The sequence below is a fragment of the Rattus norvegicus genome, chromosome 9, assembly GCF_021556685.1.
Source record: "Rattus norvegicus strain SHRSP/BbbUtx chromosome 9, alternate assembly SHRSP_T2T, whole genome shotgun sequence".
Lineage (NCBI taxonomy): Eukaryota > Metazoa > Chordata > Mammalia > Rodentia > Muridae > Rattus > Rattus norvegicus.
In genome coordinates this window covers 61,228,683-61,252,999 of record NC_141542.1, presented here as the reverse complement: position 1 = coordinate 61,252,999, position 24,317 = coordinate 61,228,683, and the positions used below count along the sequence as shown (strand labels likewise).

The 24,317-nt window shown below is 39.3% G+C and overlaps 1 protein-coding gene and 1 non-coding gene across 8 annotated transcripts in view; one reads left to right on the top strand and one right to left on the bottom strand.

The window, feature by feature from the left end:
* The window catches only part of Tpp2 (tripeptidyl peptidase 2), an 85,068-nt gene extending 63,921 nt beyond the window's left edge, over window positions 1-21,147 (bottom strand). For 6 of the 7 annotated variants that reach the window (XR_015628947.1, XR_015628945.1, XR_015628948.1 and 3 more), the window contains exons 1-2: window positions 20,908-21,147; window positions 13,915-14,043 (exon numbers count right to left, since the gene is read on the bottom strand). Coding sequence is in view for 2 of the 7 variants with exons in the window: in XM_087567831.1 (XP_087423957.1) it covers window positions 13,915-14,043; window positions 20,908-21,072 (294 nt within the window). In the remaining 5 variants the exon portion in view is untranslated. 7 annotated transcript variants of the gene reach the window in all.
* LOC120094976 (U6 spliceosomal RNA) lies at window positions 3,263-3,369 on the top strand. The gene has a single exon (XR_015630062.1). It is a non-coding gene; the product is annotated as a U6 spliceosomal RNA (small nuclear RNA).
* Window positions 21,148-24,317: the final 3,170 nt, after the last annotated feature.

Genomic DNA, 24,317 nt, shown 5'->3' with positions numbered 1-24,317 from the left:
TAGTTACCTTCATTAGGGAAAGAGTGAGTACTGTTCAGATTTTGATGTTATGTGTAGTGAGCCATATTGGATTTGGGCCTGGATAGCTCAAAGTGGCTACGTGACTCTTGGCCACACATACTCCTAAGAGCCTCTCCCATGTATTTACGGCACAGGAAGAAAAGACCAAGTAGTAAACACCCGTGTCTCCACTGCATGACCTCTGCTGAGCCCGGCTGAAGCATGTGGAACTGACACACCTGGACCACACCTGGGTGGTGGTCAATTTACTTCTGCCTTTTGCTTCCTCAGCCTTTATCCTTGAGATTTAGGCTGGTCTTCTCGGATTTCTCCCTAATTAATTCATAGTCAGTCTTTTGTCACTGGAAGTCAGAGCCAGGTAGTCACGAGCCAGGGTTTCCCACTGTGCTTCCCAGATATTTTCTACCTGGAGACTTGGGTATATAAGTGGTGAATAAAGCTACAGGAGACTCTCCTGCTCTTCTTCTGCTCTTCCTGGCTTGACACGATAACCTGTGTGTGTGTGTGTGTGTGTGTGTGTGTGTGTGTGTGTGTGTGTGTGTTTTTCTTTCATCCCGCAGGCTTTCGCCCGATTCTCTGTACCGTGTCGGTGCTAGCGCTGACAGTTATGCCAACAGTATCATGCTTTAGGAGGACAAGAAAGCCAATATTATAAAGATACTAAAATTTAGTTCTATGATTAGAACTAGCCACTAGAAGAAGTGGGGAATGAAAGAATAAAAAATGCAGCTAAGAAGTCAGAAGTTTAAAAAAGCCCTAAATACCTCAAATTCCAGACCCAGCCCTCTACCTGTAAGTAAAAGGTCACAATTCTAGAGCCTGCTCTCCCAGGAACTAGATAAAAGGACTTAAGATAAGGTCCTTAGATATGCGATTCCAGACCTACTAAAGATAACAGAAAGCTTCTTCCAGGAACTAGCTGACCATAAAGTTAGATTCAACCTCGATAAGTAGGAAGCTCCTAGGAACTAGGACCATAAAGTTAAGCAATCTTGAGACAAGGAGCTTCTCCTTGTGATTTTCCAATGACGCCATACCTGCCCCCTAGTGTTGTGGCTTCTTCCTTTAAACACCCTTTCTCCCAGCCTCTCGGGGTCGAACTCTTGTGCCCCTGTGTGGGATATTATGAGTCTCGACCCCAGTGCACTGGTTCCTATCAATAAACCTCATGTTTATTACAGCAAGGACAGTCTCACGTGAGTTCTTGAGGGTCGTATCATCCTGAGACTTGAGTGAGGGTCTCCCTGCTCCAGGGGTCTTTCAGTGGGAAAAAAAGGATGGGGGTAAGGGGAGGACGTGGACCTGTTTAGAAAGGTCCTTTGGAGTAACTCCCATCTATGCTGTCTGGAAATCAGCAGTTCAGTTTACAAGTTAGCAGCAGCAGCATGATTCACTCACAAACATTCATGGATACAGCAGCAGTCCAGTTTGGTATAGTCAGCTTAGCAACACAACCTAGAGAAGACAGCCAGGCATCAGGCTTGGCTCCAGTCAGCAGGAGGGACCAGGAGAAACACCAGAAGTTCTTGGCCGTGCCAAAGAAGAGAACCCCACACTGCACAACTAGCTGTACCAGCAAGCTAAGTTCCGTCACTCTGTCACTCCATCAAGTCCTATTTATATCCTCCAAACATCACTTGTATCCAATCAGCCCGAGTCCAAGGAACACTGACAAATGAGCTCAACTATGCAGTATAAGGTGGACTTACACATGGATATTGTTAGCAAAGAATCCTTCACGTGCTTGCTTTAATTGAACATCCTCTCTCCTGTGTCTGCTTCGGTGAAATGTTTCTTCACAAGTCTGCCTTAGCTGTTCACATCTGTGTCCACCTTAACGAAACTTGCCTTCACATGCTTGCCCAGGAAAACACCATCCAACCGACTTTACAAAGAACCCCTAAGTTTCCTCTTCATACAAGTTTGTCCAACCTTTGATATTTCTAACACAACACTGTCATATACAAAGTTCACAACCTAGAAGCCACCCTATTCCTAACCGTCACTGGATGTTTTACATAAATGCCTCCTGTGGGCTTCAGATTAGACATACCCGCTAACACAATTTGAAGGTTGCAATGGAAAAAGAAAGATACAAATACTACTGGGAATGTGTGATGTTAGCACATTAGGTATTCTTATGGGAAAAATAGGACACCAACCTCAAACTATGCGTAAAATAACTTCCAGTTAATATCTCCAGAATGAATAAGAAAAAACACAATTTTCTAGGAATATAGTTATAAATTTAATTAAAGTTTTCATTTATTAAATATGTATATATGTAAAATTGATATGCAAAAATAAAAAACTTCAGTGTAAAATAGAAAATGATTATGTAAGAAACTCACCAGTGAAAAAGCAATTGACAGGGGTTGGAGATTTAGCTCAGCGGTAGAGCGCTTGCCTAGCAAGCGCAAGGCCCTGGGTTCGATCCCCAGCTCCGGAAAAAAAAAAAAAAAAGCAATTGACAACTTAGTAGTATTAAAAAAAAAAACAGAAAATGAAAAAGTAAAAGAACTTTAATAGCACTATGAGAGGACCCAAAAGCCTAAATCTGTTAGAAAAATAACTGATTTCACTATAAAAATGCAAATCAAACCTACAATACACTGATATTTCCTACATAAGAAATTAAAAACAGGTCTGAAAATTCAAAGTATAAGAAGTTAACAGTTGGGGGCTGGAGAGATGGCTCAGTGGTTAAGAGCACCGAGTGCTCTTCCTGAGGTCCTGAGTTCAAATCCCAGCAACCACATGGTGGCTCACAACCATCTGTAATGGGATCCAATGCCCTCTTCTGGTGTGTCTGAAGGCAGCTACAGTGTACTCATACAATAAAATAAAATCTTTAAAAAAAAAATAAAATTAAAAAAAGAAGTTAACAGTTGGCCAGGCATGGTGGAATATATCCATAATCACAGCAGCTGGGAGGTGGAGGCAGGAATATCAGAAGAGTTCAAGGCCAGCTCAATGAAAAAGCTGTTACACATGACCTAGTAAACCTGAATCTCCCTGACTCAGCAATTCTATTTCTGGTATACATCCTGGAAACATCTGCACACAGGCACAGGAACTGTGCCTAATGCTTTTGAAATAACTGTTAGATAACAGTTCCAAACAGTAAGAAACAGTTTAATAAGCAGATAGTGTAGAAATCATAGCATGGTACTCAGCAGTGAAACCAAACAAATTATTGTTACAATAATGATAAAGGCCAGTCTTAAGAATCTTAAATCTTGTGCTCTGTTCAGCAGCACATATACTAAAATTGTAACCATACAGAGAAGATTAGCAAAGCCCCTGTGCAAGAATGACATGCAAATTCAAGAAGCGTTCGATATTTTTATACTCAATAAAATTATCGCAAACCAATTCCAAGAACACTTCAAAACGATCATCATGATCAAGTAGGCTTCATCCCAGGGATGCAAGGATGGTTCAATATATGTAAATCCATCAACTTAATCCACTATATAAACACACACAGAAAAAAAAAAACCACATGATCTTCTCATTATATGCTGAGAAAGCATTTGACTAAATTCAACCTCCATCCCTTCATGGTAAAAGTCTTGGAAAGATCAGGAATTCAAGGCCCACATCTAAACATAGTAAAAGCAATATACAGCAAGCCAGTAGCCAGCAGCAAACTAAATGGAGAGAAACTTGATGCAATCCCACTAAAATCAGGGACTAGACAAGGCTGCCCACTTGCTCCCTATTTATTCAATACAGTACTTGAAATCCTAGCCAGAGCAATCAGACAACAAAGGGAGGTCAAAGGGATACAAATTGAAAAGGAAAAAGTCAAAATATCACTATTTGCAGATGATATGATAGTATACTTAAGTGACCCCAAAAGTTCCACCAGAGAACTACTAAGCCTGATAAACAACTTCAGCAAAGTGGCTGGGTATAAAATTAACTCAAACAAATCAGTAGTCTTCTACTCAAAGGATAAACAGGCTGAGAAAGAAATTAGGGAAATGACACCCCCTTCACAATAGTCACAAACAACATAAAATACCTCAGTGTGACTCTAACCAAGCATGTAAAAGATCTGTATGACTAGAACTTCAAGTCTGTGAAGAATGAAATTGAAGAAGATCTCAGAAGATGGAAAGATCTCCTATGCTCATGGATTGGCAGGATTAATATAGTAAAAATGGCCATTTTGCCAAAAGCAATCTACAGATTCAATGCAATCCCAAACAAAATTCCAACTCAATTCTTCATGGAGTTAGAAAGAGCAATTTGCAAATTCATTTGGAATAACAAAAAACGCAGGATACCAAAAACTATATACAACAATAAAAGAACTTCTGGGTGAATCACCATTTTGCCAAAAGCAATCTACAGATTCAATGCAATCCCCATCAAAATTCCAGCTCAATTCTTCATACAGTTAGAATGAGGAATTTACAAATTCATTTGGAAGAACAAAAAATCCAGGATAGCAAAAACTATCCTCAAAAATAAAAGAACTGGGAAGAATGCCCACATATACGTGGAAATTGAACAATGCTCTACTCAATGATAACCTGGTCAAGGAAGAAATAAAGAAAGAAATTAAAAACTTTTTAGAATTTAATGAAAATGAAGATACAACATACTCAAACTTATGGGACACAATGAAAGCTGTGCTAAGAGGAAAACTCATAGCGCTGAGTGCCTGCAGAAAGAAACAGGAAAGAGCATATGTCAGCAGCTTGACAGCACACCTAAAAGCTCTAGAACAAAAAGAAGCAAATACACCCAGGAGGAGTAGAAGGCAGGAAATAATCAAACTCAGAGCTGAAATCAACCAAGTAGAAACAAAAAGGACCATAGAAAGAATCAACAGAACCAAAAGTTGGTTCTTTGAGAAAATCAACAAGATAGATAAACCCTTAGCCAGACTAACGAGAGGACACAGAGAGTGTGTCCAAATTAACAAAATCAGAAATGAAAAGGGAGACATAACTACAGATTCGGAGGAAATTCAAAAAATCATCAGATCTTACTATAAAAACCTATATTCAACAAAATTTGAAAATCTTCAGGAAATGGACAATTTCCTAGACAGATACCAGGTATCGAAGTTAAATCAGGAACAGATAAACCAGTTAAACAACCCCATAACTCCTAAGGAAATAGAAGCAGTCATTAAAGGTCTCCCAACCAAAAAGAGCCCAGGTCCAGACGGGTTTAGTGCAGAATTCTATCAAACCTTCATAGAAGACCTCATACCAATATTATCCAAACTATTCCACAAAATTGAAACAGATGGAGCCCTACCGAATTCCTTCTACGAAGCCACAATTACTCTTATACCTAAACCACACAAAGACACAACAAAGAAAGAGAACTTCAGACCAATTTCCCTTATGAATATCGACGCAAAAATACTCAATAAAATTCTGGCAAACCGAATTCAAGAGCACATCAAAACAATCATCCACCATGATCAAGTAGGCTTCATCCCAGGCATGCAGGGATGGTTTAATATACGGAAAACCATCAACGTGATCCATTATATAAACAAACTGAAAGAACAGAACCACATGATCATTTCATTAGATGCTGAGAAAGCATTTGACAAAATTCAACACCCCTTCATGATAAAAGTCCTGGAAAGAATAGGAATTCAAGGCCCATACCTAAACATAGTAAAAGCCATATACAGCAAACCAGTTGCTAACATTAAACTAAATGGAGAGAAACTTGAAGCAATCCCACTAAAATCAGGGACTAGACAAGGCTGCCCACTCTCTCCCTACTTATTCAATATAGTTCTTGAAGTTCTAGCCAGAGCAATCAGACAACAAAAGGAGATCAAAGGGATACAGATCGGAAAAGAAGAGGTCAAAATATCACTATTTGCAGATGACATGATAGTATATTTAAGTGATCCCAAAAGTTCCACCAGAGAACTACTAAAGCTGATAAACAACTTCAGCAAAGTGGCTGGGTATAAAATTAACTCAAATAAATCAGTTGCCTTCCTCTATACAAAAGAGAAACAAGCCGAGAAAGAAATTAGGGAAACGACACCCTTCATAATAGACCCAAATAATATAAAGTACCTCGGTGTGACTTTAACCAAGCAAGTAAAAGATCTGTACAATAAGAACTTCAAGACACTGAGGAAAGAAATTGAAGAAGACCTCAGAAGATGGAAAGATCTCCCATGCTCATGGATTGGCAGGATTAATATGGTAAAAATGGCCATTTTACCAAAAGCAATCTACAGATTCAATGGAATCCCCATCAAAATACCAATCCAATTCTTCAAAGAGTTAGACAGAACAATTTGCAAATTCATCTGGAATAACAAAAAACCCAGGATAGCTAAAGCTATCCTCAACAATAAAAGGACTTCAGGGGGAATCACTATCCCTGAACTCAAGCAGTATTACAGAGCAATAGTGATAAAAACTGCATGGTATTGGTACAGAGACAGACAGATAGACCAATGGAATAGAATTGAAGACCCAGAAATGAACCCACACACCTATGGTCACTTGATTTTTGACAAAGGAGCCAAAACCATCCAATGGAAAAAAGATAGCATTTTCAGCAAATGGTGCTGGTTCAACTGGAGGGCAACATGTAGAAGAATGCATATCGATCCATCCTTATCACCCTGTACAAAGCTTAAGTCCAAGTGGATCAAGGACCTCCACATCAAACCAGACACACTCAAACTAATAGAAGAAAAACTAGGGAAGCATCTGGAACACATGGGCACTGGAAAAAATTTCCTGAACAAAACACCAATGGCTTATGCTCTAAGATCAAGAATCGACAAATGGGATCTCATAAAACTGCAAAGCTTCTGTAAGGCAAAGGACACTGTGGTTAGGACAAAACGGCAACCAACAGATTGGGAAAAGATCTTTACCAATCCTACAACAGATAGAGGCCTTATTTCCAAAATATACAAAGAACTCAAGAAGTTAGACCGCAGGGAAACAAATAACCCTATTAAAAAATGGGGTTCAGAGCTAAACAAAGAATTCACAGCTGAGGAATGCCGAATGGCGGAGAAACACCTAAAGAAATGTTCAACATCTTTAGTCATAAGGGAAATGCAAATCAAAACAACCCTGAGATTTCACCTCACACCAGTGCGATTGGCTAAGATCAAAAACTCAGGTGACAGCAGATGCTGGCGAGGATGTGGAGAAAGAGGAACACTCCTCCATTGTTGGTGGGATTGCAGACTGGTAAAACCATTCTGGAAATCAGTCTGGAGGTTCCTCAGAAAATTGGACATTGAACTGCCTGAGGATCCAGCTATACCTCTCTTGGGCATATACCCAAAAGATGCCCCAACATATAAAAGAGACACGTGCTCCACTATGTTCATCGCAGCCTTATTTATAATAGCCAGAAAATGGAAAGAACCCAGATGCCCTTCAACAGAGGAATGGATACAGAAAATGTGGTACATCTACACAATGGAATATTACTCAGCTATCAAAAACAACGAGTTTATGAAATTCGTAGGCAAATGGTTGGAACTGGAAAATATCATCCTGAGTGAGCTAACCCAATCACAGAAAGACATACATGGTATGCACTCATTGATAAGTGGCTATTAGCCCAAATGCTTGAATTACCCTAGATCCCTAGAACAAACGAAACTCAAGACGGATGATCAAAATGTGAATGCTTCACTCCTTCTTTAAATGAGGAAAAAGAATACTCTTGGCAGGGAAGGGAGAGGCAAAGATTAAAACAGAGACTGAAGGAACACCCATTCAGAGCCTGCCCCACATGTGGCCCATACATATACAGCCACCCAATTACACAAGATGGATGAAGCAAAGAAGTGCAGACCGACAGGAGCCGGATGTAGATCGCTCCTGAGAGACACAGCCAGAATACAGCAAATATAGAGGCGAATGCCTGCAGCAAACCACTGAACTGAGAATAGGTCCCCTATTGAAGGAATCAGAGAAAGAACTGGAAGAGCTTGAAGGGGCTCGAGACCCCAAAAGTACAACAATGCCAAGCAACCAGAGCTTCCAGGGACTAAGCCACTACCTAAAGACTATACATGGACTGACCCTGGACTCTGACCCCATAGGTAGCAATGAATATCCTAGTAAGAGCACCAGTGGAAGGGGAAGCCCTGGGTCCTGCTAAGACTGAACCCCCAGTGAACTAGTCTATGGGGGGAGGGCGGCAATGGGGGGAGGGTTGGGAGGGGAACACCCATAAGGAAGGGGAGGGGGGAGGGTGATGTTTGCCCGGAAACCGGGAAAGGGAATAACACTCGAAATGTATATAAGAAATACTCAAGTTAATAAAAAAAAAAAAAAATCAAAAAAAAAAAAAAAAAAAAAAAAAAAAAAAAAATAAAAGAACTGGGAGAATCATCATCCCTGACCTGAAGCAGTATTACAGAGCAATAGTGATAAAAACTGCATGGTATTTGTACAGAGACAGGCAGATAGATCATTGGAATAGAACTTAAGACCCAGAAATGAATCCACACACCTATGGTCACTTGATCTTTGACAAAGGAGTTAAAACCATCCAAAGGAAAAAAGATAGCATTTTTAACAAATAGTGCTGGTTGAACTGGAGGTCAGCATGTAGAAGAATGCAGATCAATCCATGCTTATCACCCTGAACAAAGCTTAAGTCCAAGTGGATCAAGGACCTCACACATAAAATCAGATACAGTCAAACTAATAGAAGAAAAAGTGGGGAAGAGCCTTGAACACATGGGTATTGGGGGAAAATTTTCTGAACAAAACACCATGGCTTATGCTCTAAGATCAAGAATCGACAAATGAGATCTCATAAAACTACAAAGTTTCTGTAAGGCAAAGGATGCTGTCATTAGAACAAAATGGCAAGGAACAGACTGGGAAAAGATCTTTAGCACTCCTATATCGGATAGAGTGCTAATAAAGTTAAGACTCCAGATAATCAAATAACCCTATTAAAAAATGGGGTACAATCATTAACCTACTGAACTGAGAACGGGACCCTTGTTGAAGGAATCTTAGAAAGGACTGAAAGAGCTTGAAGGGGCTTGAGACCCCATATGAACAACAATGCCAACCAACCAGAGCTTCCAGGGACTAAGCCACTACCCAAAAACTATACATGGACTGACCCTGGACTCCAACTGCATAGGTAGCAATCAATATCCTAGTAAGGGCACCAGTGGAAGGGGAAGCCCTTGGTCCTGCCAAGACTGAACCCCCAGCAAACCTGATTGTTGGGGGGAGGGCAGTAATGGGGGAAGGCTGGGGAGGGGAACACCCACAGAGAAGGGGGAGCGGGAGGGGTTGGCGGATGTTGGCCCGGGGAATAACAATTGAAATGTAAATAAGAAATACTCAAGTTAATAAAGATAAAAAAAATGGGGTACAGAGCTAAATGAAGAATTCTCGGCTGGGGAATACTGAATGGATGAGAAGTACCTAAAGAAATGTTCAACATCCTTAGTCATCAGAGAAACACAAATCAAAACAATACTGAAATTCCACCTCACACCAGTCAGAATGGCTAAGATAAAAACCTCAGGTGACAACAGATGCTGGTGAAGATGTGTAGAAAGAGGAACACTCCTCCATTGCTGGTGGGATTGTAAGCTGGTACAACCACTCTGGAAATCAGTCTGGAAGTTCCTCAGAAAATTGGACATTTCACTACCTGAGGACCCAGCTATACCTCTCCTGGGCATATACCCAAAAGATGCTCCAACAAATAAGAGAGACATATGTTCCACTATGTTCATAGCAGCCTTATTTATAATAGCTAGGAGCTGGAAAGAACCCAGATGCCCTTCAACAGAGGAATGGACACAGAAAAGGTGATACATCTACACAATGGAGTACTACTCAGCTATCAAAAACAATGCCTTCATGAAATTCATAGGCAAATGGATAGAACTGGGAAATATCACAGAAAAACACACATGGTAAGTGAATATTAGCCCAAAAGCTCAAATTACCCAAGATACGATACCCAGACCACATGAAGCTCAAGAAGGATGACCAAAGTGCGGATGCTTCACTCTTTCTTAAAAGGGGGAACAAAAATATTCGAAGGAGGAGATATGGAGGCAGAGTTTGGAGCAGAGACTGAAGGAACGGCCATTCAGAGCTGGCCCCACATGCCCCATACATATACAGCCACCATGAATGACTTGATAAGATTGATGGAGCTAAGAACTGCATGCTTACAGGGACCAGCTATACATGTCTCCTGAGAGGTTCTCCCAGAGCATGACAAAAACTGAGGCAAATGCTAGCAGCAAACCATTGAACTGAGAACAGGACCCCGTTGGAGGAGTTAGAGAAAGGATAGAAAGAGCTGAAGAGGCTTGCAACCCCATAAGAACAACAATGACAACCAACCAGAGCTCCCAGGAACTAAACCATTACCCATAGACTACACCTGGACTGACCCATGGCTCCTGCTGCATCTATAGCAGAGGAAGCACTTGTTGAGCACCAATGGAAGGGGAAGCCCTTGGTCCTGCCAAGGTTGGACCTCTCCCCCTCCCTCCCAGTATAGGGGAATGTGTGTGTGGGGGGGTGGGGAGATGGAGGAAGTGGTAGTAGATGGGGGGGGGCACCCTTATAGATGAAGGGGAGGGAGATGGGATAGGGGGCTTATGTCCAGGAAATCAGGAAAAGGAATGACATTTAAAATGTAAATAGAAAAAATATCCAATTTAAAAAAAAAACAAGCCAACTTCTTCCCTATTACATCCCTTATTGAGCACATGGGGGAGTTTTCTTTTCTTTTCTTTTTTTTTTTTTTTTTTGGAGCTGAGGACCGAACCTAAGGCCTTGTGTTTGCTAGGCAAGCGCTCTACCACTGAGCTAAATCCCCAACCCCTCACTTCTTTATTTGGGTGAAAGATGGTTAGAAAAGATATTTTATGGAGATAATTTATTGTAATGATATTCCTTTGTGTCTGGCTTTGGGTGAAATGTTTCAGCAAAGCCTTCGCTATGTTTGGGTTAATCAGAAAAGGTTGAGAAATTGTTCTGAGACTGTTTGAACCCTGAAGAAATGTCTCCTGGGAAAGTCTGTACTTGGTACTATGTGAGAGCTTGCAGCTACACAGACTTTGGTCCTAAGACACTCCTGGAAAACCTTTGGTTATGGATAGCCATGGATAGCCATGGTCAATAAGGACTGAGATTTGTGTGGTCTGTCTGGTCTCTTGGGCAGTAAGGGCAAAATAACTTTGTTAGTTTTAACCTTTCCCAGCCCAAATTAATTTTGTGTTTAATGATTGAATAAAGTAACTGGAGCGAGCTAGTCGGGGTCAGTCTTTTTTCCAATAAGGCTGAATTCCTCTGCTCCTTCAGAAAATGAAGCCTTAAAAAAAAAAGTGCATGCTGACAGGAGCCTGATAGAGCTGTCTCCTAAGAGACTCAGCCAGAGCCTGACAAATACAGAGGTGAATGGTAGCAGCCAACCATTGAACTGAGAACTGGGTCCCCGTTGGAGGAGTTAGAGAAAGGTTTAAAGGAGCTGAAAGGGCTTGCAACCCCATAAGAACAACAATACCAACCAACCAGAGCTCTCAGGAACTAAATCACTACCCAAAGAGTACACATGGACAGACCTATGGCTCCAGCTGCATATGTAGCAGAGGAAGGCCTTGTTGGGCACCAAAGGAAGGACAAGTCCTTGGTCTGCCAAGTCCTTGGTCCTGCCAAGGCTGGACCCCCAGTGCAGGGGAATGTCAAGTTGGGAATGGGGAAGGTTGGGGAGGGGGAACACCGTCATAGAAGAAGGGGGAGAGGGGATGGGATAGGAGGCTTATGGATGGGAAACCGGGAAAGGGAATAACATTTGAAGTGTAAATAAAAAAAAAAATCCAATTAAAAAAAAGAATCTCAAATCTTACAAATATCAACAATAGGAAGAACTGAGGACATTCATGAAAAGTTGGTTAAATTAAATAATGTACTTTATGTAACTGCAAAATGAAGAAAACAAAGAAATGATTATCACATAAGTTTAAACAGGTTGTGATCTGGAAGAAGAGAGTAAAGACTGTACAGAGGATTATCATCTGTAGACAATGGCTACCAATATGTTCAAAGCATTACCTTGTACCTGGTCTTAAACCAGAAGAATGAGGTTCTGTTCGCTGTTTCAGGGTATTTGGAAGGAGAAAAAGAGACAGACACTTACTTCACTGTAACACATGGCTAAGTCAAAGAAACTTACTGTGCTACTTTCAGTAAACTCTTCAGGTACCCTAAAGAGCTAAGGAGACCCAAGTAACCATGGGACCAGTGACTAATAATTACTGAAACACATCTGAGTAACTCTGCAAGTACATTGTATGCATGGATGAAGAAGAGAAAGGCTGGCAGAAAAGTTTGTATGAAATGCAATTAGTTTTCCACCATCCCATTTTACAAGCTATCCATAACCCCCCCAACATGTGGACTCAGAAGATGGTCTAGATGCCAACTTCCTGGGCAACGTGCATAGCAAATGAAGCACTGAAACACACTGGATATCAGTCTGCATGTGGGTAAAAAGGCAAAATTATCAGCCTTAATTGTTTTATCTTATTTAGTAAGCAATGCTATATTTTACATAATTTCTACCTTTGATTGAACACTAGTGACAACAGTTCCTATGGTTTAATTAAAGTTTAGGTTTTTATAGTTATCCAAAAATAAGCAATTAAGAATAATTATGTAGATCTAAATCTGCAAGGCTCACTAGAAATGTGATTTACTGTCCTAGAATAAACTAATGCATTTCAAACTAAGTCTGTTTTAAAAGATTAAAAATTACTTCTAAATCTATTTATTATTTATTGCCCCCCTCTAAATCTATTAACCAGTAATTTATGAATAGTTCTATGATTGTTTTACAGCTATTGTCTCATGCTTAGCTTACCCATGCCTTTCTACCAAGGACGAAATTAAAAAAAAAAAAAAAAAAAAAAAAAAGCCGGTCATTTAAATTGGTCAATATTAAAGTGTAAATATTTCTTCCTGGTCAGGTTCACTGAGAAAATGACAAAGGCAAAACTATACAGGTGGTTATTTTCTGTCTTTCTACTGAAATTTAAAACCATCTGTTGACTTCAATTAAAGAAAACAATCCCAATTATAAGTACTTTACTGAACAAATAACTTCTAAAATGGCCCTCATGGTCCACACCTTACTGTATGCATCATGCAATTATGAGATACCTCCTCCATGTGTCTGCTTATTACCCACCAATTCCCATGAAGTAGAAAACAATGAAGAGATGGCCTGACACTTGTCACTAACCTTACAGAAAGACCAAGCCTTTCACCTTCGTCACTTTCCCATAGCTCTTGCCGAGAGAAGATGGCTTCCATATTACTACACAAAGGCTGTACGAAGAGAGCCATGTGGTGAACGAACGAGACATAGTGTTGCAGCTTTAATCCCAGCACTCGGGAGGCAAAGATGGACATCTCTGTGAGTCTGAGGCCAGCCTGCTCTACCTAGAATTTCAGGATGACAAGGACTACACAGAGACACCCTGTCTCAAAATACAAAACAAAACAAAACATCCATGCAACAGCTAACTTGTCAATGTACCTGAGCTAACTTAGCCTTTAAATAAAAGCCAGCCTTGGGCAACAATTTACAACTTCAACAGAAACCCGCAACTACATCCATCCATCAAGATCACACCTAGGTCCCCAGGACGCAGTAATGGAACATCTGCTTATTTTAAACCATGGGGTTTGGAAATACTTCACTTTACAAGTAACAGGTAAAGACTACAATATTGTTTAGGTTTAAAAAAAAAAAAAAAAAAAAAAACATGTTTTGAGGCAACATTACAAAAAGAGGAGGGAGGGAAAAACAAACCAAACAAAAAACCAAAACCAACACACTCAACAAGAGCAATGTTCCGACCTTAAGCACTCTTCCAGAAAGACCAGTGATTTCGCCATCTTTTGGTTCTACTTCTGTAGCAGTATTCACATCACCACTTCCTGTTGTATCAATGATATCAATGATTTTTGGTTTCCCATCAGTCGTGACCTAAAAATTAAGGCAAATAAATTATTGTCTTTAAAGAAAGTAATGGAAATCTACATATATATAAACAAAATTGCCTCTAAGAAAAATTTAAAATATTAAAAATTTAATTGAAGTACAACAAATAAACACTAATGAAAATAACTAGTCATGGGGACAGTATACAACTCTTCAAGTGCTTCATTTATGTCTTTAATATTTACAACCTTTTAGGTGTTAGATGTAGCAGTTGCCAGTACACAAAAATCCTTTATATATTGCAGAGGAAGCAGACACTATATAAAGATGTAATATACTGAAAGAAATTAAGCAAGAAGACAAAAGTGGTATGGATTTTTCTATTTTAAGTTGGTTGGCTGAAGAAAGTCTTGCTGAGAAGGTGACATCTGAGCAAATGTCTGGAAAAATGTGAGCTTTGGAATGGACAGAAAATACTATTTCATTATTGAATGTCACACAAGTACTTGAAATTTACCTAGTTCTAAGTTCAAAGGTAGCACACTCCTGAATTTGTTTTTTTCCAAATGCTCCTAATTAGGTATCCTCACACACAGTTGTCCAAGCCAGAAGCAGAAGTGTTTCTGATTAGCTAGCTTACACCTTGCATCACAGCTATGAGGAAGTACTTTCTCTAACATAGAATTTAAATCCACCTTTCTACTTTTTATCACCATTGTGTCAACTTGCCAAACTAACAGCATTTCTTCCTTCCATATGCATGTATCAGCTTCTTAAACTGAGTTGAAACTCACTCTTAGTGAGTCCTTTAACTAATCTCATATGGTGTCACAAAAACCCTGACAACAGTAAAAAGTTACTAAAATAGAACAACTAAAACTTAATTCAAAACTACATGTGTAATGATTCCAAAGTGTTTGTGGCAGCACTTAATGCCAGCTGCACTGTATAACCACTGTGGACGTGGTTTTAAACATCCAACATGCATACTTTGTACTGTGCATGCTATCATACCACCAAGTTCATTGAATATTTGAAACATCTCAGGATGATTTGATCCTACTGTATTCTACAGACTGGAATATTTTTACTGCATGAAATTTCTTCTCTTATAAAAACCTAATACTTTTAATATTTTCCATCATTGCTCAGCATATAAATATCCAAGTAAAAGTTTATCACCCCTTCAGAAAAACCTCTCCAATGATCACTTAATGTGTTCTAAACTTGATCGTCATACTACACATTTTTTCACTTCACAGGACATAATCCAACTTGTGCATACACATTAGGTGGCTCTCATCAGTTTCTCCTTTCGATTCAACTTGCCAACATACACTGGACAACACACAGTGCTCTTTTTTTTACTCCTGAGTAATCCATAGCATTGGCTCTAATTTTGGTAAGGTATGTTTCTTTATCAGCCACAAACTTTCATGAGACACAATACTATTGCTAAGGTTAACAGTTCTAGTGTATTGTCATGAAGGGATTAGTTGATGGGCTCTTTGGGGGTTATTTTGGAAAGGCAAGTTGTTGCATTCAATATATATACTTAAGGAAAACACATATACTTAAGGAACCTTAATACTAATTTCCACAGTGGCTGTTCTAATATATATTTCCACCCAACATATATAAGGATCTTCTTTGCAGTCCTCAATTCATCAGCATCTGTTGTTTTCTCAGTGATAGAAATTCTGAGTTGGTTAAGTTGAAATCTCAATACAGCATTTGTTGCTCTAATGGCTAAGGATGCTGAATAGTTTTTCATGTATTTATTGAATAGTCAAACATTTTTAAAATTACATTTTATTATGTATCTGTGGGTACAGTGTGAGTACAAGTATGTCACAGAGTTTGAGTAGAAGTCAGATGACAACTTGTAGGAGCTGGTTCTTTTTCTACCATATGGGATTCAACTCGGGTTGTCAGGATTGACGTATTTATCTACTGAGCCAACTCACAAGCTCTGTTCTTTTGAGAGCTAATTTATTTTCCCATTTATTATTTGATTTTTGGGGGACATACATATATAAAATTGTCATGAAGAAACACATAATTTGTACAACTGATATATACTAGTTAAAACCTGTAGTTGTGGGTACACACACACACACACACACACACACACACACAAAAGCTGGAATTAGGCACTGAAACACAAAGTCTGAAAAAAAAAAAAGAAAAATATATCAAATGTCAAAAATTAACAACCATAAGCTCTTTAGACTTTTCTTCAACCTAGAAAATTGGTAAATCTTTAAAAACATGGTTAATGGCCATTATTACTGAATCTTTTTTACCACCATGAATCTTTTCTCCAACCCCAAGTATTTCCTCTATAGTATATGCAAAGCTTTGTATTTAACATATACTCAAGGAAGAAGTGACTCTTACAGGTAACAAGGCAGAATTTTTTTTCTTGATAGGGCAAAGAAGGTACAGCTGGTAGATCCCACAAACTCTTGTCATGTTGCCTTGAAAAACCAACAGCGTGATGGTATGAAGCTCCATAGGCCCAACGGGGTTAGCTATTCTTTTTATGAACAACAATTCTTTAGTTTTTTTGGGTTTTTTTTTTAAGGTATTTATATTAGAAGAATGCTGATAACCAGAAAGCCCTATATCACAATTCAGAAAACAAAAAAGTCAATTATCAAAATAATATTAAACTAGTAAAATAAATCCTCATTATCAGTATGTGAGCAAAGAAAATAAGAGGAAAAAAGTCAAATGGGATTTATTTATCACATATTATTTCCCTAAGTTTTACTTATAAGTGCCCCCCACTTCACACACACACACACACACACACACACACACACACACCCACCCCAAGCAAAATACATATGCAGAAAATTTAAATTTCGTGTTCACTCGAAAGTGAACATTGTGAAGATTTTTCAGAGTGACCATAGAATTGAAGGATAGAAAAGAACATAAAGGCAAAAGCATATGAGAACTTTGCAGTAGAGCTTGGGGTAAGAAGGAGATACAACTGGTAATGGTGGAAATGTGATTTCCATCTTTGAAGAAGCAGAGGTCCATGGGTGAGGGCTGGTTAACCTAGAAAATGGAATTATGGGAAAGCCACAGTAATAAGCCCTCTGTTCCTTAGGGAGAAACTGGTAGATACTTCCTGGCTATGCTAGGTAAATAAAGAGAAAATGCCTTTTTATTTATATTTATACTTATATTTATACTTATTTCTCCAATATACCTATTATGAAGCAAGAACTGGTATGGGTAGAAACTATTCATTAAGAATCTTTAGAACAGGATTGGGGATTTAGCTCAGTGGTAGAGCGCTTGCCTAGGAAGCGCAAGGCCCTGGGTTCGGTCCCCAGCTCCGAAAAAAAGAACCAAAAAAAAAAAAAAAACTAAATCAAAATTATTGGGGCTGGGGATTTAGCTCAGTGGTAGAGCGCTTACCTAGGAAGCACAAGGCCCTGGGTTCGGTCCCCAGCTCCGGAAAAAAAAAAAAAAAAAAAAAAGAACTAAAAAAAACAACAAAAAAAAAAAGAATCTTTAGAACAGACCAGAACAAGAGGGAGTAAGCTTGCAAAAACATCAAAAACAAAAGTTCACTAAACAAAAGAAACAATGTCAGTATACATAGTTTCTTGACATTTCAAGGGAGATACTGAAAAGTTCATTTAAGTAAGGGAATTCACATGAGATTACACCTTAGTAACTTTTATTCCAAGAACATGATCAGTTCACAAGGATCCCTGCTTCTAGAAAGCTTATCATCAGTTAGGATAACAGATGAGTAGAGATAACGATCCAAGATGTAAGGAGGTAGTCACAAAACACCTTAAGAACTCAAAGTCAATTTACAGAAACTAAACCTAGGTAATGGACAGGTAATAAGAATATTAAATAACCAGTTATAGATGTAAATATTTGGGTACTAATATTTTACTAAATTAGTGTATTAAAATAGACTTTTAAGGGGTTACTTGCATCCTTTTATCCCAAACTGTTTTTCTCCAAGAGACAATTATATTTCCCTGTCATGACAATTATATTTCCATGTCAAAAAAATGAATATTACTAGCAGATTTCATACCAAATAACCTTGCTATATGCTTTCCAAGAATTTTAACCAGAAAAAATGTAAGTGGAAGTAATAAAATGGAAAAAAAATTAGTCACTTTGGGGCATTTACAACTTGGCAGGAAATCAAAAAGAAGAAAAAATGAAATCTTTGTTAGCAGCGACTGACTGGACCTTACATCTCTGAAGCCACAGACCTTAACAGTAGAGCTGGCAAAAGGCTGAATTAATCAGTAAGGTCTTAAAGAATGAAGCAGCAGTTTGCAAGTGATTATAGAAAACTGTTGGGCAAATTAAACACCATATGCAAACACATATGAGGACCTGAGACATTTGGATGACTGGGAAAGACAGAAATCAAATATTCAAGAGAGAAGCATAGGGTGGTGTTGAGGCTAAACTCAAAGGTTAGAATTAAAAGGTGAAAGGCCTTATAATAAAATTCAAAATTTTAGAGTTTTATGCAAAAGCAAACTGACTTTGTTTTGAACAAAGATGTTGCTACTTGGTTTGTTTTTGATGAGAGTAAATTTAGAAAAGCAAAGCACGTATCAATGGTGAGATTAGTAGCAGTGAGAATTGACACATATAGCTATATATAGCTTAGACCAAATTTTATCTTGTCAGGAACCCCATTCATGATCTCAGTCAGTCTTCCTGTCATCTCACCTCTGTATCTCTATAACAGTTACGTTTGCAGGACTTCATTATTTAATGCAATTGTAGGCACTGACCAGGTGCTTGAATGCTTGCTTAGAGAATATTAACTATTTATGCAATTACTACTCTCCTCATGCTGTCTGTATACAGGACAGTACTATCACATCTGACTCTGCCCTCTATTTTGCATATACCCAGAAGCTGTAACAGAAAAGGACTTGGTCTGCGGAAGTTAAAGGAGGAGACAACTGGCTGTTTCCTCTAAGTTCTGATTTGTAACCTCTAGTCCTTTCTTTACTTAAATCCCACCGGGCAACTGAAAGTCAGGTAGGCTTCCTTTTCTATTCTTTTCTTTTAATTTCTATTTGCTTTTTTACCTTAATGATGCATACACAGAGCTACAAAATAACTTCCTCAGGTAAGAAAAAAGTTAAAGTCACTTGTGTAAGTTCCTTGCTGAATTTAAAAAGATCATGTTTAGAATCTGAGAATAAATACTGAATGATCTTATGTTTTCTTTTGGTTCAATGTTTTATTGACTAAATGTTTATGTAAATGTCAAGCATATTTTCCCTTCAGACAATGACCCAGCATGAACTCCTTCTGCTAGCATTTAGTGTTTATTCTGAACCTAAAAAATAGTATTTATTTAACACTTTACTTTAGGACTGTAAAAATCACCTTTAGTTGACTCTCTCAATTATCAAGTAATTCTATGGGGGTAAAAACTGTTACTATACAGAAACAAAGTACTCTGATAACCAGAACTGAAAATTCTACAAATGTCCTAGTACTACTCTAAAATCTTCAAAATTTTCTGATCCTCTAACAAAAAGATCCAGTGAGCCACTTGGTCTAGCTGTTCTCCTACACCCTACAAAAAGTAAACACACACTCCTATGTATTGGGAAGCATTTCCATTATGTAATAAATTCTCAATGTGGCACTGCTGTTACTAAGTTTTACACCTTGGCAATTACTATTATATAAAATAACACCTTGGCAATTACTATTAATAAAATAACAACTGTAGTCACAGAAAGGCACCAGAAGTTCATACTTGAACTTCTAATCAGAGACTCTGCCACTGTGTGCTTCAGGGCACAGGTGTGCACCAAAAAGGGGAAGAAGTAACAAAGATTTGGAAACAGGACTGCCTGAGAGTCCCAAAGAGTAGCCACACAAGCTTCTTTCCTGTCCTTTCCAATAATCTCTAACTTTTATGTCAACTATCTTCCTATCCATTCATGTTAATTATTAGGCAGCACAATGAAAAAAACTAAAGACTGGAGGAAAATCAAAGGTTAGGAGGAGAGGAATTAACTTTTGTGAGGAGCAAGGGTAAGATGGTTTCAATGTAATCTCATATATCTATTTGATAGATAAACTTAAACTGGACAGAAAAGAAGGAAAATAAAGGGTAGAATTAGTCAGAGAGGATCTTCAACAAATTTTAGAGAGAATTTATTAGTGGGTTTTAGTAAGAGGCTAGTTTAGTTTTAAAAACAGAATACATTTTACTCAGACATTTTTAAACACCACTTTTCAATAGGCCCACGCTCTTAAAGACTTCTAAGACTTAAAGACTTGATTAAAGGAAAATGAAGTCATTTTTGGGAAGCCATAATCAAAATATGTCCTTTTATGTTTAGAGGCTTTAGAACGCATATTTTCATAAGGCCTGAAAAGCTCACCCAAAACAAATTAGCCGGGCCTTTGGTAAAAAAGACTAACCTAGAAGATTTCAAGGACTCTGAACAAATACACAGCAGATAACTTAAAAATAGAACAAAAGTATCAGAAGAAACCATTCCGGAAGCGGACTGGGTCGTATTCTGGGAACCCAGCTTTGCTGGTCTTGCCAAAACCAGTATTTCTAAACAGCACCAAGTTCTTTAAGGCTGTTACCCCTATCGGTGGTGTCCCCCAGAATTAAAAACTGTAAAAATTTTCCCTTGTCAACCCTGAAGAGGTGTGGGGCCTGGAACGCTCAGGCTAACCAGCAGAGCTCCCCCCGCCCCACCCCACCCCCATCCCGAACAGCCACGCTGACCACGCCGCTTTTGTGCGGAGAGGGAACCGGGCCCGGCGGTCGTCCAGAGCTGTCCGGTCCGCCCCTGGTCCATCCGGTCCCCGGCTTGGTCCAGGCTCGGCCCTCTCAGCTACCGGCCCTCGGCGCCGCCTCACCTGCATGCCCGGGGCCCCGGGATCAACCCCTGTGTCCAGGACGGCGATGAGCACCCCGCGTCCGTCATACTCCGGGTAGCGGCACAGGAAGGAGGAGGCCCCAGTCTCTTTCTTTGGTAGAAGACCATGGAAAGGGAAAGGCTCCTCGGTCGCAGCGGTGGCCATGGACGCAAGCTGGAGGACGGACGTGGAAGAGGTAAACTGCCAGGCAGCGCGCGGACGAGGGGCGCGAGGACACCCGGCGACCGCGGGACGGAAGAGGGGAAGGGGCGGGGCCTGGCCACCAGTACCCAATCGCATGCGGTCAGATATGTCTAGCCAATCATATACTTCAACGTAAGCTAACGGCGCCGCAACGAGGCAAGACACAGGAATGTTTGTTACCCAGGCTGCAGAGCGGGGGTGGAGTTTGCGCTGGTGCCAATGACAACGCACTGGAGGGAGGTTCTTAAAGGGTCTGTGGGGAGCGAAGAAGCCGGGACTTGCATTCGGAGCTGTCACTCTCCAAGAGACGTCGCGAGAGGAATAGGCGGTCTGCCTGAGGCGTGGGATCCTCATGAAGCCACGGTTGTTGGCTTAACCCACTGCGGACCGGAAGCTGGTAAAGTCGAGCTGGGAAGTCTCTACTCGAGCGGTGGAGGCTCTCGGTTCGGTGCTTTCTGGCAGAGTGAGGTGCTGTTTAGGCAACAGGAAGTGGGTTGTCGGCTATTTTGTCTCCAGAGTCCCCGAAGAAAAGTCCCCTCCTGTCTTCATGGCTTACTCTTGGCATCTGGGAGTTATGAAAAATACCTGCCTTTTCTCCAGTGAAGTTCCTGTTTGCCACTGTTTGCAGTTTTTTCCCATTAGGATGTACAGTGACCTCAACCATAAATGAAATTTAAACTACACATATTAACCAGTAACAAAGGTTGCCTACATTCATAATTAAGAAAATGTGGCGGACGAAAATAATTTTGTCCTATCCAATGCTTCCTATGTATGCTTTCTGTGGTCTCTGTATGAGCTGGCTGTCCCTATACCGCCCAGGGTAATGGAAAAGGTTTCCTCAGTAACTGCATTTGTGAGCTGAAGCTATGTGGCATCAGAACTTTGCTTCCTACATAGGCTTCAGATGCCACTGCATGAGTACTTACCCAATGCTCTTGAAACATGTGCTGGACATGGTCTGTTCTGTAGGAAGTCCCTGTGGCAGCTTCAGGGACTGGATATGTATCAAGTGTTTAACCACTTTGAGATTTGCATTCACTGAGGTATGTTCGTGTGAATTTGAGGGCTGTGTGCTTCTGTAGTCCAAGCATCTTGAACGCATTTTCCCCCCAATACGGACACCTCTTTGCACTTCTTATTCTTGTAACAATGTGCAGTTTATGAGGGCTCTGGGGTTTTCCACTGAATTTTTTTTATGATCTTAAGATCTAGGCTGAAACACTTTATCTGGACTTCTTGGTGGGATAAATTTGTGACAAATCAACTCTGTACCAATGGGAGATTCTGCACCTTTATTCACAGTCTGCAGTCTGCCTGGAGGCCTCTGAAGCACTTGAGCACAGAACCCTAGCCATAAGTGTGGTAATTGTTTAGTGAAAGCAACTCCTGTGTTCACTCCCAACGTCCCAGCAGCCAGAAGGCGTCCAGGGTAATCTTAATTGTCCCATCAACAAACTCAAGAGGCTTCTCACAGCGATGTTTTTAAATTCATAAGATGAAATCTTTATGATTATACAGGAGGTACAGGTTGAAATAGTTATAAAAACTCAGTTGTATTTCATTCACATATTTAAATAACATATCTTCTCTTTTTTAAATAACAGAACCATCATCAAGTCTAAAAAAAGTAATGTGATTTTTAAATTGGGAAGCAATCATAAATGACATTTGAATATATCTAAACTACACAGATTAACCAGTAACAAAGGTCGCCTAAAATTTGGGGGATGAAAATAACTTTTTTCCTATTCAGTCAAAGGCACTGTGCATTTCTATGGTCTCCAGTTTAAGAGGCAAGGTCACAGAATCCCTTGTATGCCATTTTCTCAAACCGTAGCCTTTCCATTGACTCCTCATTCCCATTGACTTGCTCTAGTGTCTGCAGTAATTCCTGATGATCCTCTTCTTTTCCATTCTTTAAGGTTAGAAGAGTATAATTCTTGGTGGTGGGGTAAAGGAACAAGGTTAATGATTTCTTTATACCTAATTCTGTTTCATTAAGAATTGGAAAACACTTCAACAATAAAGGAAAAAAACGGCAAACTCTCCAGAGATGTTCAGTATTGAACGTGCAGTGGCAGAATGCATTGATTTGCAGCTTCACCTGACCATGACCCCACCGCTTTATTTCACAATGAGAAAATGACTCTGATGGCCATAGGTTACAAAATAAGGCACTGCTGAAGCTAAGTTCTTTTTTCATGGTTTGCCTGCAGTACATTTTACCCTACTGTGTTGTGCCCACCTGTCAGCATATGAATGCCTATGGGGTGACTGCCTAGAATAGAACTGTTTATTATACAACAGAGCCACAGGATTAAAAAAATGATTTTCAAGTTTCTTGTGGTGTCTCCCACATTTTAAAAAAAAAAAATTAAGTTTCCTTTTCTACAGTTGTAGGTGACATCTGATACTATATTACAGCCTTGGAGATATAAATGAACATTATTTCTGGTATACTTATATACTAGCACTCTTTATATCTATAAAGCCAGTTGAACAGTATTCTTTAATGCCTAACATTCTTTATTTATAAAACACCCAAACACTGAAAGTCAACCATTCTATATCTATTTTCATTTGGTATTTTCATTCCATAACCACTTTCAGACTTTGATCCTGGTATGATTTACATTTTCAAGCTGTGACCTTCCATTATAAATGCATCTCTTATTGTATTTATATGATATAAAATATCTCTTATTAATACATAAGAAAATAAAATGCATTAAGTTGTAACTTGAAAGAATTTCTTGGGATCAGAATATTAATTATTCTTTTAGATTAAGTTATCTTACAATTACAAAGTTGATAGAAACAATGAGTAAATTTTAAGATTAAAATGAAAAGGGAAGGGACAGGGGAGAGAGGGGAGGAAAGAAAAGGCAGCTTTTACAAAGATGTTTGATGTGAATTAGCTATATTTCCATTCATAACAAGCTGTTCTACTTACAAGTGTAAGATCCCCATGTGTATGTCTCTTATGAAATCAGAGCCATCAGCTGCTGCCTTTTATGGACCAAAAGTGGGATATAGAAGTATTACATGACTTGCCTCAAAGGTGACTTGAGCAGCATCTGAAAGCACAGTTACTCCCATCTTTTGAACCACTCATGATAAATGCTGTCTTTTGCTATAATCTTTGTCTAAATTGGAGACCACGTGGATTTAATAATATGGCGACAATTAAATACAAAGCACAA